Genomic DNA, 16,225 nt, shown 5'->3' on the forward strand with positions numbered 1-16,225 from the left:
GGTCCGGGCTGAAAATATTTGTATCTTACTACATAGAGTAGAATTCACTGAGCACAATGCTGAAAATTTCGTCAAAATCAGTTAACAAATGATAAAGTTATTGAAGTTTAAAGTTTTAACAATATTTTGTGAAAACAGTAATCATGAATATTCATTAGGTGGACTGATGACGTCACATTTCCACTTTCTGTTTTCTTATGTTATTACATAAGATCATAACTTTTTCATTATTTCATACTTTTGTGAATAATATGTCTCCCTTATAATGAAATAAGTTGCAGCAATAAATATCTAATGCACTAAATCAGTTGTCAATCCATTTTTTTTAGTTCTTGGAGGAAAAAAATTGAATAAAACTAATTTCATATAATAAAATACAAAAGAACAAGTGGGGATGTGACATCATCAGCCCACCTAATGAATATTCATGACAACCGTTTTCACAAAATATTGCTAAACTTTAAAATTCAATAACTTTGTTATTTGCTATCCAGTTTTGATGAATTTTTCGGCATTTTGCTCAGTGAATTTACACTCTTTTCATTGAGCTATAAATACTTTCAGCCCGGACCATCCCTTTAAGGCTCGAGATGAATAAGAAAGCATGTTCTTTTTAATTTTTATTCATTTATGCATGTTTTAAAATAATGATTGTAAATGATTTTATGTAAAATGAACCAAATAAAATTTGGAGTAATTTTGATAGAATTTGGAGTTCAATCATTTGTCATTCATTAAGGCTCTCTAGTAGAATAAACTATTATGATCTAGCACCTGTCTGACTCTCAAACACTTTACTGCTATATTTGTATCATTATCGAGTCTGAGACATTCGAAGATGCATTTTTATTCGTGTTCAGGGCAAAGAAAAAGCATTTATTCAAATTTGAATCAGATTTAAATAGAAATTGAACTCAATGGTGTACTTGAGAGAAAAGTGTTGCGATTGATCTCACTTGTAAACTTGAGAGATAAGAGTCAGTTGTGGATGACTGCCCGAAGGTTCCAAGTTCCGCAGAACTCTATTGAGTCAATTGCAAGTGCTTTTTAGAAGAGGCCCTGATATTGGATATGCACATATACAGACACTTGCCTTGATCATTATGGTAGGAAATCAATCAAGAATGTATTTTTTTTTCAACCTTTTTTTAACCCTAAAAAGACTGGGCTATTTTGGAGGCTAGAAAAACTGGGGGGGGGGGGCCTTTTGGGCCCCCCTAAGATCTCGGCCGTTGGTCGTCCGATCGCAACCAAATATGGCACACACATCCTTTGTCATGTCCTCTAAAAGAAAACATAGTAAAAATACTGATATTCATTGTATTTTTTAATATATGCATAATTAATTATGCGAATATGCAAATTTTTATTAAAAAAAATGAATTTTTCATATTTTGGTACCTATTGCGGTCCATAAATTCCCGTTTCAAGGTTTTCAGCTGTAAGAAGAGGTTGTTTATCATGGAATTGTGCTATTTCGTGCTTGAATTATTAGATATGCTTATGCAAATTAGTAATTACTAAATATGCAAATAAGTACTCTGCACTCGTTATGTAGAGAAATACAACATTTGGCATGTTTTATTGCATTACACTCTCTTGCAATGAGCCAAAGCAATCTTGGAAGATAAACAAGTGATGTGTTACATGTACACTAGCTGGTGAAAACAAAGCATAAGAGATATCACATAATTTATGCAAATTATATTCATAATTAATTATGCGAATATGCAAATTTTTATCCAAAAAATTGAATTTTTCATATTTTGGTACTTATTGCGGTCCATAAATTCCTGTTTCAAGGTTTTCAGCTGTAAGAAGAGGTTGTTTATCATGGAATTGTGTTGTTTCATACTTGAATTATTAGATGTGCTTATGCAAATACCGGTAATTACTAAATATAGTTGTGCAAGCGATTCTGGTATTTTGCACTACTTTTCTTATGTTTTTCTTTGATTTTAATTTCTTATGTATTTCTTTATTTTGCATTTCTTATGTATTTCTTTATTTTTTTATGCAATGTTTTTCATTATTTTCATATCCTAGAACTGCTACTTGAATTCACAAGTGACATGATATAGAAAGAAACAAATAAAAATGTAGTTAGAAAACAATGTGTATAACATTCATTCAAATACCATACACTTTACACACAAACGAATACAAATTTCAATTTCTTACGTGACATGTGATACGAAAATGTTACGTAACTCCGCAACCGCGGCATGGGGGTATACAAATTTGGTATCAAAATTTGCGCAAAACTCGAGAAAAAAGTCATGAAATGGCGGCGCGAACGCTTCATGCGCAAAAAAGTTATCGCGATTTATGTACAGGGGGGGCCTAAAAGGCCCCCCCCCCAGTCTTTTTAGGGTTAAAGTAATTTATTGGCATACCTTACATTCTTATGCCTTGGTTCACCAAGTATGTATTTTCAATCACATCCCAAAGTCTGGTCAAACTGATTATCAAATGCAACACACCAATACATATAGTTTAGCTTAGCACCTATCCATTTTCACCAATCATTAATGATTTGATGTACCAGAAACAGAAAATCTTATAACTTTATGAATGTATGATAATGCCGAATTGGCGCATATATTTGGAATTGTTCTTTGATCTGAACAAAAATAAATCTTGTTGGTAACTGGTGATTTCATGTGCAGTGTACTTAGATCAAGGCTGAGGTTCGGTTTCACTGCCTTGTGCTGTAAGACCTGCATTGATGAGAAAATTAATGGGGAAGTTTATCAAATTTATTTGTAAATCAAAGTGATTTATCAATGGCATTCATTCATCAAGTACATTCAATCATCAGTTAAATTCATGTATCAATTTATCAATTTAATTCCTTTATCAGTTAAGTTCATTTATCAATAAATCAGTTTAATAGTGAATAGGCCTCTAATCACTTATCACTTTTTGATCAAATTCATTCATCAATTAAGTACATATATTACTTTGATTAATTTTATCAGTTAGGCCTATTTTCATTTATCCATGAAATTAATTTATAAATTAGGCCTATATTCATTTTTCAACAAAAATATATTCTTTAATCCATTTATTTATAAAATTGAATTTCATCAATCATATTCATCAACCAAAGACTCGGAAGCAGTCAGAATAAGGGACCTGGTGGGTGTTTCATAAAGCTGTTCGTAAATTTATGCAAAACTTTACTCACGACCAGAACATGATCTTGGGTCGTAAGTCAATTACATAGGGATATATCACGTGACATAAGAAAGGATCACCGGTCATGCGTAAAGTCATTCATATCTTACGAACAGCTTTATGATGCACCCACCTGTGTTCTTACTTCTGCATTGCCCGACGTTGATGGTTCCCGTGGAGGTGGTGGTCGTCCCAGTGGGGCATGCAAGGCAGGAGATTTGGCCTGGTCTGTCCTGATAGAGACCCTGAGGACATGGCTTACAGATGGGCTGGGTGGCCGGTCCAAGGTCCGATGAGTACATCCCTCGAGGGCAGTCCACTGTCAAATTTACAAAAGTATAGGTTCATGCATGGGTTCAAGGTAGATTCAAGTTCCTGCTGCCGATCTAATCAGGCCGATGAAGCAAATATGGGCCATACTTGTTCCAGCGTTGCAATGTGTTCAGGGTCAATATACATGTACCTTAAAGCCTTTTCTTTTTATCCCTCAAAACTATCACTCTTGCGATTCCTCACTAGATAATTTGAACATGTTACCAGAAAGAACAGTTTCCCCACAGTATGTGCCACAGTGTGGAACAGAATGTGAAATCACCTTCACTCTGTTAAATTTGAGAGTATGAATCACATTATTCACATAGTCGACCATGTGAACACGCTGTGGACAATCAACTCCCACACTGTGGAGGTGCCCACAGTGTGAAAATATCTTCGCACTGTTAAATTTGACCATTTTAACAGTGTGAATAATACTTTCACACAGTCCACTATGTGAACACACTGTGATCATACTGTGTGACACTGTTATTTCCAGCAGGACTATGCCTTAAAAAGTGTGATGTGAAGGATAGATTAGATTTGTGTTTAATTAAAATGGATAAATTTCTGTGTGACATTTAAACTTTGGATTATAGTTTTACATCTAAGATTGAGAAAATAGTTGAGGGCTTTGATATTTTTTCTTTTACGTTGGGAAATGTCTTGATGTATTCATAGTTGAAATCTAGTAGGGCTTTGATTTTTTTCAGAGAGAGGTGGGAGGTGGGGGTGGTTTGCTTCGTATTGCTTTCGGAAATGTTCTGATTTACTGTATTGCTCAAAATTATATATATGGAATAACTTTGAGCTGCTCTGTTTACATTAGTGCAGGTATTATTGTAACAGACACTGACCATTAGAAAAATTAATATCAGTTATAATTTAACTTGAAATCGGCCTAATCATGGTTAAAAAAGACATTTTGATTTCAACTATGGTTAAGATATGATTCATAGGAAATTCTCTCTTGACATGCAATTGGAAATGAAACTAAAACAGATGATTTCTCACTGCATGCCACTCCTCCCAACGCTGGGTAATCCTTCATCTCTTTCCCGGGTGCACAGGGCACTGACGAATTTCCAACAAGCGAGTACACTGTGCAGTCTGGCGCTTTTTTCGCTGGGTCCCAACGTCCATCCCGTCCGCATATGTATGTAGGTGAAGTCAGGGGACCATCAAAGAAATAAAACCCCGGTAAGCAGGTCGGTTGGCATATCTGACCATTGAGCCAGGCTGTACAGAAGTGGTTGCCGTTTAGAGGACCGTTAAGGATCCCGCAATCTTCAGAAAGAGCTGCAGGTCAAAGGTCAAACAATTTATCATTTTATTCCTTCATTTGGGGGGTGAACCTTGATTAGCATTTTGTAAAAGAGGGTTCTTGTATGATGCAGCAATAATAATCCGCTTTTATATAGCGCTTAATACATCGGAACAACGTGTCTAAGCGCTTTACCAATACATTATTACCCCGGTCATCGGATTCAATCAGCCATTCTTGCACACAATGTCCTCCACTCCGCACACAGTACTGGACAAGCTACAATGACCTTCACATCCTACTGGTACCCATTTAGCACCTGGGTCGAGAGTGGCAAAGTGTGGATTAATGCCTTGCCAAAGGACGCCAAACCGCAGTTGGATTTGAACACACGGCCCTCTGTTGACAAGGCGAGAGTTGAGAGTTCTGTTGACTACACCACGGCTCCTCCACAGTGGAGGACACAACATTGGGAAATCAAATGTGTATCAGACCATCGAAATTATGATCCATTACGGTTTTATGGACAAATGTTAATTGTTCGCCCTCTAACATATCTGCCTCTGAGGAGACTCTATTATGTAAGCTCCAATTATCAGCTGCATAGGGACAGGCACTACCGAGTATACAACAATGAATGTTGCATAACACAACCACGTTACAAAATTCATGTCATTACAACTTTAACATGACTTTAACGCGACGTTGCAAGAAACTTATGTCCCAGTTGCAAATGAAGTTGAAGTCCGAAAATCACAAATATTGGCATGTTTTTAGAAAGTTGAGCTGCAATTGAATGCAAATCATGTACAAATTTTCATTCAATCAAATAATAATAATAATATGCAACATGTATATAGGGCTTAATACAAATGTGTTTAAGCGCTGCATACTATTACCCCAGCTTTAACACGGCTATCCTGATCGGACGCTCGAGCATTCAAGGAAATCCTTCCTGCTGGGTACCCATTAACTACACCTGGGTGGAGAGTGATAAATGTACATGTAGATAAACGCCTTCCCAAAGGACACGAGTGCTGCGATGGGATTTAAAGGTCAAGTCCACCCTAGAAAACAGATGATTTGAATAAATAGAGAAAAATCAAACATGAATGATGCTGAAAACTTCATCAAAATCGGATAAGGATATTATGACATTTCAAGTTTTTGGTTATTTTTCACATACAGTTCTATGCTCAACTCAGTGTTATGCAAATGAGTGAGTCGATGTCACTCACTTACTATTTCTTTCGTTTTTTTATTGTTTGAATAATATAATATTTCAATTTTTCATATAATAAAATACAAAAGAAATAATGAGTGGGAGATGTCATCGGTCCCCTCAATTTCATACCCAAAAGGATGTGCATAAAACTGCTTTGTGAAATTAAGCGAAACTTTAAAATATTACAACTTTTTTATTTTACATCTGATTTTGATGAAATTTTCAGTGTTATGCTTGTTTGAATTTTTCTCTTTCTATTCAAATCAGCTTTTTGTTGGGGTGGACTTATAATAATAATACTAGTGATATCTTATTGAGCGTGCACACCATCCAGAGATGCTCATGGCGCTAGGCAACAGTTCCTTTAGGTTTAGATAAAAATATTTTATACACGTACATTACAAACAGCTACTTAGATATAAATAGAGATCTTAAATCACTACAAGTACCATCCTGCATCACCATCTCTGAAATTCCCAGCTACATCCTCACAAATGACTTGTGCTTGATTTGAGGACTTATGATTTGGAATCAAATGCAACTTTTGTTAAATGCCCCGCAAGTTACACTCAAGTCTGTTTGTAAGTTATGAGTGACTTTACAAATGAGCGGTGATCTTTTCTTAGGAGCTAACCCAACATCAGTGGAAAATTTGGTGTTGGAATAACAGTCATTCATAAAGTCACTCGTAACTTACAGCTTTATGAAACACCCACCAGGATAACTGAATGTACAGCAAAGACACCACCTACCTTGGACAGTCACAGACGTGGTGCAGGAAGCCGTGTTCCCACTGCTATCCGATGCAAAATATTGTACCTCGTAAGTACCCCATGTAATAAGACCTGAAGGCTCCTTAGCACACAATTTAAGAAAAAAAAGAAAGATTTGTTTTTAAAGAAGGTATGGAAATGTGTGGTTTGGTTGAATAACCTTTGATGATGCAGACCCTGGAAATCAAACTAAATGCATGGAAATTACAAATTCAACAAAAAAACACACATTGGAAAATAGCAACGGCTGAATGGATTTTCTGCTAAAAAGAAAACACAAGTTTTCATAGGTGTTATAAAGGGGTGGGAATGGTGGGACATGAACAAACACCATCAAAATGAAGAATGTAAGTCGTGTGGAGGCAGCAGTGGTACATGAACCAACATCATCTAAATAAGGGTGTTCAAACACTGTGCCTGGAGTCTGTTCATTCCATGGTGTGGTGGCAGCGGTGGGATATGAACCAACACCATCAAAAAGGAAGGGTTTATAAATCAATGTGTCTGGTGTCTGTTCATTTCATGGTGTGGTGGCAGCGGTGGGATATGAACCAACACCATCAAAAAGGAAGGGTGTATAAATCAATGTGTCTGGTGTCTGTTCATTGCATGGTGTGGTGGCAGCGGTGGGATATGAACCAACACCATCAAAAAGGAAGGGTGTATAAATCAATGTGTCTGGCGTCTGTTCATTTTATGGTGTGGTGGCAGCGGTGGGATATGAACCAACACCATCAAAAAGGAAGGGTGTATAAATCAATGTGTCTGGTGTCTGTTCATTTCATGGTGTGTGGTGGCAGCGGTGGGATATGAACCAACACCATCAAAAGGAAGGGTGTATAAATCAATGTGTCTGGTGTCTGTTCATTTCATGGTGTGGTGGCAGCAGTGGGATATGAACCAACACCATCAAAAAGGAAGGGTGTATAAATCAATGTGTCTGGTGTCTGTTCATTTCATGGTGTGGTGGCAGCGGTGGGATATGAACCAACACCATCAAAAAGGAAGGGTGTATAAATCAATGTGTCTGGCGTCTGTTCATTTCATGGTGTGGTGGCAGCGGTGGGATATGAACCAACACCATCAAAAAGGAAGGGTGTATAAATCAATGTGTCTGGTGTCTGTTCATTTCATGGTGTGTGGTGGCAGCGGTGGGATATGAACCAACACCATCAAAAAGGAAGGGTGTATAAATCAATGTGTCTGGCGTCTGTTCATTTTATGGTGTGGTGGCAGCGGTGGGATATGAACCAACACCATCAAAAAGGAAGGGTGTATAAATCAATGTGTCTGGTGTCTGTTCATTTCATGGTGTGTGGTGGCAGCGGTGGGATATGAACCAACACCATCAAAAGGAAGGGTGTATAAATCAATGTGTCTGGTGTCTGTTCATTTCATGGTGTGGTGGCAGCAGTGGGATATGAACCAACACCATCAAAAAGGAAGGGTGTATAAATCAATGTGTCTGGTGTCTGTTCATTTCATGGTGTGGTGGCAGCGGTGGGATATAAACCAACACCATCAAAAAGGAAGGGTGTATAAATCAATGTGTCTGGTGTCTGTTCATTTCATGGTGTGGTGGCAGCGGTGGGATATGAACCAACACCATCATTAGGAAGGGTGTATAAATCAATGTGTCTGGTGTCTTCATTTCATGGTGTGGTGGCAGAAGTATCATATGAACCAACACCACCAAAATGACACTCGTAACCATCTTCTACGAATCCTAATGAAGTTTTTGCAGTCACATCCTGTGGCACCACCCCTGCCCAAATCTATGTTTTGTGAAACCCCTCATAACTTACGATGATCCTTGTAATGTTCACGACCCCAACGTTGTCAATGAAGATAGGTTCAGGCACTTCTAGTGACGTCATGTATTGTTCTTCTGTCTTTATCGTCTGTGAGCGGGGACAATCCACTACTCTGGGTTTTTCTTTGTCTGAAATGGTTAGGAAAGAAAAGACAAATGTATAAATTTTAATTGTATATATTCAAATGGGAGAATAAATCAGTTGTTTTTCTTTTTTTTTTCTTGATTTGTGAGGCAGATTTCTTTTTTTTAATCATAGAAATAGAATATTTCAGGCATTACTTAGGGTGGGGGAAACATAAAATACTTGTTTAGGTTACTCTTTGGGATCGGAGCAAGATAAGAAGTTGGGGGTCTGTTAATAATTGGATATATGAAAAAATGGTGTCCTTGTAAATGATAGTACCCCCATATTTTTATTCCTTTTTAATATTTGCCCGCTTGAAAACATGCAGTGAAGCTCAATCTTCAAGTGGTCTAAGGGCTTGGTTACGGCATCTTGGGGAAGGTATCAGGGGCGGATCCAGGATTTTCCAAAGGGGGAAGGGGGCATTTTGTAAAGCAAAAAAAAGGTCTTCACTACTAAAACTTGGTCATTTTTTAAGGGAAAATTTGACAAGCAAAAAAAAAGTCCTCTTGCCTATGTATATTCCTTCCCCTAAAAAAAATCATTTTTGTGTCTCATTAAGAGGAGGGGGGGGGGGCGGATGCGCCCCTAACTGGATTCGCCTATGGACGCCTCTTATATCATTCAAGAAATGAATGAAAATGCTTTAAGCAATATTTGTATCAATGTGTGTGTACTTGTTTAAAAATACAGAATAAATCACAAATGTTACAAAACACTTTACCTATAACAGTCACCATCATTGTGCAAGATGCCCAAGTTACATGGTCAATCGAGTAGGCTGTAAAAGTGACCGCAGTCTGACCAACCCCAAACAGATGACCAGTCATTGAATGGGTGGCATTGACCATGTCCAGAAGATGATCAGGCTCTGGAAGGTCAATGGTCATCTCAGAGTTACCGCGGGGTAAGCGAGTCGTGACGTCATCGGCGCATCGTATGAGAGCATCTTTTTGGAGATGAGAAAATATGAATTTATTTGTAATTAGAATAATTATAATCATGCTAATAGTAATAATAAAAAATGGTAATAATAAACCAATACTTCTAGAGCTTATATCCAATCAAAACTTTCTATGCACCGTACATTTATATCAATATCAGAAAATGTTATTAATGTACTGGGGTTTTTTTACATTTGTCCTTCCTCAAATTGATAATATTCATCTATTAACGAAGGGGAATTTTGCGCAGTTGACGAAAGAAATGTATTTTTTATTAGGTAAACAATATGTAATCAGTATAACCTGTTGAAACCAATTTAGTTTTCCAGGAAACAAAATTGAAACTCATGGGCCTACATTTTAATCAGGATACCAATTGCTTGAAGCCTGTTAGAACCTCCAGATATCGAAATTCAAAGTTTTTGTTTACTGAAAAAAGGGACACATGGATTCATTCTACTCTTGTGTATTACCTCTTGAGCAGAGGGGAGCCCTGTTCGACCACACCCCTTTTTTGTTGCACCTCAGATTACCCCGTCCGAGCAGGTTGAATCCGCTACTACACGAAAAGCGGCACACAGACCCCGATGAACTGGGGCCCAGACGGCAACCCTCCGGGGTAACTCGACCATTCTCCGGCACCGCGAGTGTTGAGCACTGTACTCCTTAAAAATGAAATTTTCACAACAATAATGCTTCATACAACCGAGGGTCTGTTTCACAAAGAAGTACAACTATTATAACTTTGCCGTTTATTGCACCTACTATAGAATCCTTTATTGTGATTGGCTGCTGAGCCCTGTTACAATGGTAGTTGCCATACATGGAAAAGTCACCATGGTTGTACCTCTTTATGAAATGGGTCCCTAATTCGCCTTTCATAAATATTTATTATAAGCAAATGCATATTTTCTCTGACAACTTTGACATCGGCAAATCAGATTTAATGATATAAGAAGCTTAAAACTCACAGAAATTTCCTAGTATAACAGGATTTTTTTAAACGGGACCAAATTAAGGTCTACCATGTAAACTATTCAGGTATAGTGTAAAGCCCCCATCACACTTATTCCGAATCAAGCAGAATTTACCTGAATGAAAGGACTATTGTTTGACCACCAGTTGGTCATTTAAATCTACTTCGAACACCGTTCGAAATTACCCCTCGAATGTGTTGAACATGACCAAAACCTTCGGGACGGCCAAAAGAAATTACAATATTATTTCGAATGCACTCAGAATGCAGTCAGAATATTTAGAATGCGCCGAGAATGTCCAAGAATGTAGCACGAATTATCAATCTGACTCCATTGCGGTTCATTTTGACAAGTGTATGATGATTCACCTGGCCAATTTACTGAATTTCAATTCCAGTTTGGTGAATAAATAAGTTCCTCTCAAAAATTTTGAGATGTTTTGAATATTTGTTTCGTTCCAGTTTCCGCTTGATTCCTGCTGATTCCGAATAAGTGTGATGGGGGCTTAAAAGATGTCAAAAAAATAAAATGGAACAAACAGAACTGTTCAATTTCTGCTCTTGATTGAATGAAGTTAAAGTTTTTTAGATTACGATTATGGTAACTTTGCCATCCAATGATAACTACCATGGTAACGATAATTTACAGCCGATCAAAATAAAAGATTCCATGCATGTTACCATTGGATGACTAAGTTATCATAATGGTAACAAGTGGCGTATCGTGGGTCACGGAATTGGGGGCACCAGAAAAAAAAATGAGTCACTTAGCGGGCGCGCAAAAGCGCGCTCAAATGCCAGATATACTGACCTGTAGAGACGTTTTAAGGGCTGTGCCATTAAATGGATCTGCATCTCACTGATCAAATGATGCGAGCGCGAAGCACGAGCTGAAGATTCTTATATTCAGACTTGAAAAAGGGACATTATAAGCGAATTTCTGTAATCATGATACGTACCTGTTTCGCTAAATGCGAGCGCGTAGCGCGAGCTGAAATTTGTGTATATATATATATTGACACCAAACAGGTACTATTTTTTAGGAATCCATTAAGAGTATACATGTGCGAGTGCCATCAAGCACTTGCTGAATTTGCTGGAATAACATCTAAACACTGACGCTTTTTTTGTAGTCGTTATAATCATGATTTACATACTGCAAGCGCGAAGTGCGAGCTGAATATTTAGGAAATTCAGACCTGAAGAGACGCATTTTAAGGCTTGTTTGAAGGAATTCACGAAGACCATACGTATTTTACTAACCAAATGATGCGAACGCGAAGTGCGCGCTGAAATATTTGTATATATTGACCCCAAACAGGGACATTATAGGAATTTAAGGAATCCCTTAAAAGTATTCATATCTCACCATAGACATCTAATGCGAGTGCCAAGCGCTTGCTGGTTTTGTTAGAATTACATCTATACACACGAAGCACCTTTTGTAGTTATTGTAATCATGATTAACATACGCATCTCGCTAATCAAATATTGCGAGCGCGAAGCGCGAGCTAAAAAAGTGTGATATTCAGATCAGAAAAAAGGGACATTTTCAGGACTGATTTTTTAGGAATTCATGAAGAGCAGACATATCTCGCCAATATAAAAATGAAAACGTAAGCACGGGCTGGAAATATTTTATATTTAGACCTTAAAATGAGGCAATCACTTAAAGTAGTCATGAAATAGAGGCACATATCACAACATAAAACAATAACGAGGAAATATATTTGGTTTCAAACGGGGTGTTTCAGTACAACAGGATTACATATCTCGTTAAACGGACAATGCGAACACCAGGAATGATGAACACATCGTCCCTGAGCAAATTATATTTCATAAAGTTGTGAAAAAATATATCTCAGGTAATATAACATGCTATAATGTACAATAATTTCTTATTTCCCACTGCGTTTCTCTTCCTTTCTCCCTCCTTTTCTCCCTTTCCCCCGCCACTAACTTTTATGCAACAGTGCCCAGAACTGTATTTTTCATACTCTTCTTTCTTGATTCCTCTTTTCCGTTTTTTTTTTTTGTTCATTATTAGGAGGGCGGTCACCCCCATTAGCGATACGCCTGAATAAGATATGAATATTTGGTCTAAATTTATATAACTTTATACAAGAGGTTTTCTGTTGCTATATTCTAATATGAATTAAAATTATGTGATATGTATCTGTGCATGAAGTCGGGTTTCTTTTATCCCTGACGCAATTGTAATCCAGTTTGGAAATTAAAATCAATCTTACGGACACACGTGGGTGGGGCGCCTGACCACTGTCCACCAGAGAGACACGACAGCTCCGTCTCCCCTTTCAATCCGAATCCAGCATCGCATTCATAAGCACACCTCGATCCAACTATATTTCGAGAGAGGATATCAAATAAAAAGATAATTTTAACGATGATTCGTAACATTGAGAACTGGGACACTGTACAAAAGTATAGAGAAAAGGTTGCGAGTATTCCTACAATACCAGTGGCGCACCAATGATTTTGAAATGGAGGGGGCGCAGAGATACCAAATTTGAAAAGAAAGGGGGCGCAAATGACATTTTTTATTTGATTAAGCTATATCAATATAAAGGGGGTGTGGGTTGTATGCCCTTTCCGCCGGCTTAGATCCGAGGTGGATCGTCACTTGATTGAGGGTTTGCTAACAATAGGAAGAAGTTAATGGGGGGCAACAGTTCCTCTTAACTTTTGGAGAGCATTGGACACAATTCCAATGGAGCATACGTTTTCAATTTCGTAATTTACCAACTTTTAATTATTATTCTTTTCTTTTCAAATTGTTTTCAATTAATCTATTTCTGGCTATCCTTTCTTTTCATCAAAATTGATATTTTCCAATGTTTTTTTTTCTTTGATTATGAATATGTGAAAAATCTTTTACTGTACATACCAAGTAAAGTATTTGCACCATCAGCATTGCATGATACATTGACTCGACCATTAGCTGGAGATGACAAAGGCAGGCAAACATCAGCTGCAAGCAATAAATTAAACACTAGTTTATGAAAACGGATAATAAAAGTCATAATAATGAATAGTTATTATAATTATCATCTACCCACAGAGTAGCCGCTTCAGATCTAATGAACGCTTCTCTCAGCAGGCCCTATTCTTTTCCCTTCTATTGCTTTGAGCGCCTGTCAAGAAGGCACTAGGTCCCATTTTAAAAGTGAATTTGGTCGGGAATGGAAACCACGACCTCCCACTCTTGAGGCAGGCGCTCTACTTTGAAAATACTTCTTTTTTCACAAGAACGGAAAACATACGTAAAGAATTATACAGATTAAAAAGAAATGGACCTCAACTTTTCTTGAAAAGCAAGCTTGCTTGACCGCTTCAAAAATTATTGATTAAGGTTGATATTCAAAAAGAACATGGAAATAACAATACAAATTGGGGTGCATTCGTATTTTCTTGCTACACGTGTATTCGTTTTTAAGGTATCCTATAGTTTTCTGTGTGTATTCACACTTTTTGTGTGTAATCATGTGTGTGGGTGGGGGTGTGTGTGTTCGTACTTTTGTATGTATTTATATTTTTTTGTATATTCATATTGGGGTGCATTCGTAGTTTTGGTGTGTATTCGCATTTTATACATGACATTTTTGTGTGTAATCACCTTTGTTTCGGTTTATTCTTATTTGGGTGTGTGTGTTGTATTCGTCGTTTTTTTTCTTCAGGGGCGGATCCAGCCTTCGCCAATAGGGGGGCCCGGATTTTTTTTCAACCATATTTTCCCCGATCGGCCGTCCGATTTTTGTTTGTTTCTTTGAACAGTTGAAGGGGCAGTCCTAATAGTCACTTCTTAGCTTTATTCTTATAAATCAACATGAATATATGATATAATCCTTATTTGAATAATGCGAGCGCGAAGCGCGAGCAAATTGTTTTTTAAATCTTATGTGTTTTTTTCCTAGAATTTAAACATTCTGGAAATGTTATCATGAAAAAGATGTGACATGCAAGTTTTTATGCAACTAGATAATTACTACGAACGCGAAGCGCGAGCAGAAATGTTTGATACTCGTTTTGAAGTGATCGAAAATTTACCTGTTAAGGACTGCTTGCAGTTTGCCATGAAGACGTTACATATTTTAACAATCAAATAATCCGAACGCGAAGCGCGAGCAAAAAAGTTTTGGCATTTCTACCTAAAGAATGGAAATTCTTAGCAGTTTTTGTAACTTAAACAGGATGGGTATATAACTTAACAATTAATGCGAGTGCGAAGCGCGAGCAGAAAATTTCGAGATTTTTTTAACCTAATAAAAGTAGATAATCTATTCATGTTTTTGTAAATCATGTAATGGATGATTAATTGGGGATCTTCCTTACATTAATAGTGTGAGCGCAAAGCGCGAGCAGAAATTTTTATGTACGTTTTGAACTGATCGAAAAGGTACCTGTAAGGACTGCTTGCTCTTAGCCATGAAGACTTTACATAATAAAAAATCAAATAATGCGGAGCGCGAAGCGCGGGCTGAATTTTTTTTTCCTTTCTACATGAAGAATGGAAAATTTTAATCAATATTTTGAATCGTGAACAGGAAAGCTATATAACAAAAAAAAACATTGATGCGAGCGCGAAGCGCGAGCGATAACAATCGAAATTTAGTCCTAAAAACGGGACACTCTATTCATGTTTTGTAAATCGTGAACAGGATGAGTAATAGGGGATCTTCCTATATTAATAATGCGGGCACAAAGCACGAGCACAAAATGTTTGATATTGTGATCTGAAACTGGATAATGATTCAAATAGACATGATAGAGAACATGTTGCGTATCTGATTAAACTTGCTCGCCTGTGTTTCAGATTTAGACCTAGAAACTAGGCATTTTATCTTGAAAATCAATAAAATGGGTTTATTTCAGCTCTATATTTCAAGCAATTTGTAGGAAAATTGTGAGGTGGATATGGGTCGTACTTAGTGAACAGCTGATATTTTTCATTATTATTACTTTAAGTTTTGACAAAGGACCGGGACATCCTTAGGACATGTCATCATATTAAAATGGTGATCTTCCTTTTCCTCTTGCTGAGCGAGAGATGAAACAAAAGGGACAATCTAATTATTATCTTATTTATAAAACCAATATGGGCTCGAAATCTGATGATATTACGGCCTGAAAACTGGACATTTCAATAACTTTGGTAATTATGAATAAGATGCATGAGTTGCTAATATTTTGGACAATTAATTGCAAATCGCGAGCCGAAAATTTTGATAGACTGTCATGAAATGTGGATTTTTAAGAAGTTTGTTGTATAATTAATATGGAGACACACATCACTCGCCAATCAAAATGCGAGCGTGCAGCGCTTGACAATCATACCTGAAAAGGGATATTTTGACAATTTTATGGAATGCACGAAAATAATATAGGTACCTGATAAATAAAAATTTGCAAGCGCGCAGCACGAGCAGAAAATGTTAATATTTAGACTGTAAAACTGACATTTTTTACAAATCGCTTAAAAAAATCAATTCGTAAATCAAACAAAATAATGAAAGTTCGATGTTCGGGGTGAAATATGTTTTGTATTTTGACTTCCAAATTTGATATTTAAGATCCATATTAAACAAGATAT

General features: G+C 37.0%; 1 protein-coding gene across 3 annotated transcripts in view; it reads right to left on the reverse strand.

Moving 5' to 3' along the window:
• Window positions 1-2,431: 2,431 nt before the first annotated feature.
• The window catches only part of LOC121413510 (sushi, von Willebrand factor type A, EGF and pentraxin domain-containing protein 1-like), a 46,632-nt gene continuing 32,838 nt past the window's right edge, over window positions 2,432-16,225 (reverse strand). Inside the window, exons 11-19 of one of the 3 annotated variants that reach the window (XM_041606355.1) lie at window positions 13,523-13,606; window positions 12,867-12,977; window positions 10,115-10,306; window positions 9,422-9,646; window positions 8,563-8,699; window positions 6,737-6,839; window positions 4,510-4,794; window positions 3,314-3,499; window positions 2,432-2,720 (exon numbers count right to left, since the gene is read on the reverse strand). In XM_041606355.1, coding sequence (XP_041462289.1) covers window positions 2,680-2,720; window positions 3,314-3,499; window positions 4,510-4,794; window positions 6,737-6,839; window positions 8,563-8,699; window positions 9,422-9,646; window positions 10,115-10,306; window positions 12,867-12,977; window positions 13,523-13,606 — 1,364 coding nt within the window. In that variant the 3' untranslated portion in view covers window positions 2,432-2,679. The remainder of the gene's footprint in view (window positions 2,721-3,313; window positions 3,500-4,509; window positions 4,795-6,736; window positions 6,840-8,562; window positions 8,700-9,421; window positions 9,647-10,114; window positions 10,307-12,866; window positions 12,978-13,522; window positions 13,607-16,225) is intronic. The other 2 variants (XM_041606347.1, XM_041606338.1) reach the window with 2 other exon arrangements.

The sequence above is a fragment of the Lytechinus variegatus genome, chromosome 1 (genome assembly GCF_018143015.1).
Source record: "Lytechinus variegatus isolate NC3 chromosome 1, Lvar_3.0, whole genome shotgun sequence".
Classification (NCBI taxonomy): domain Eukaryota; kingdom Metazoa; phylum Echinodermata; class Echinoidea; order Temnopleuroida; family Toxopneustidae; genus Lytechinus; species Lytechinus variegatus.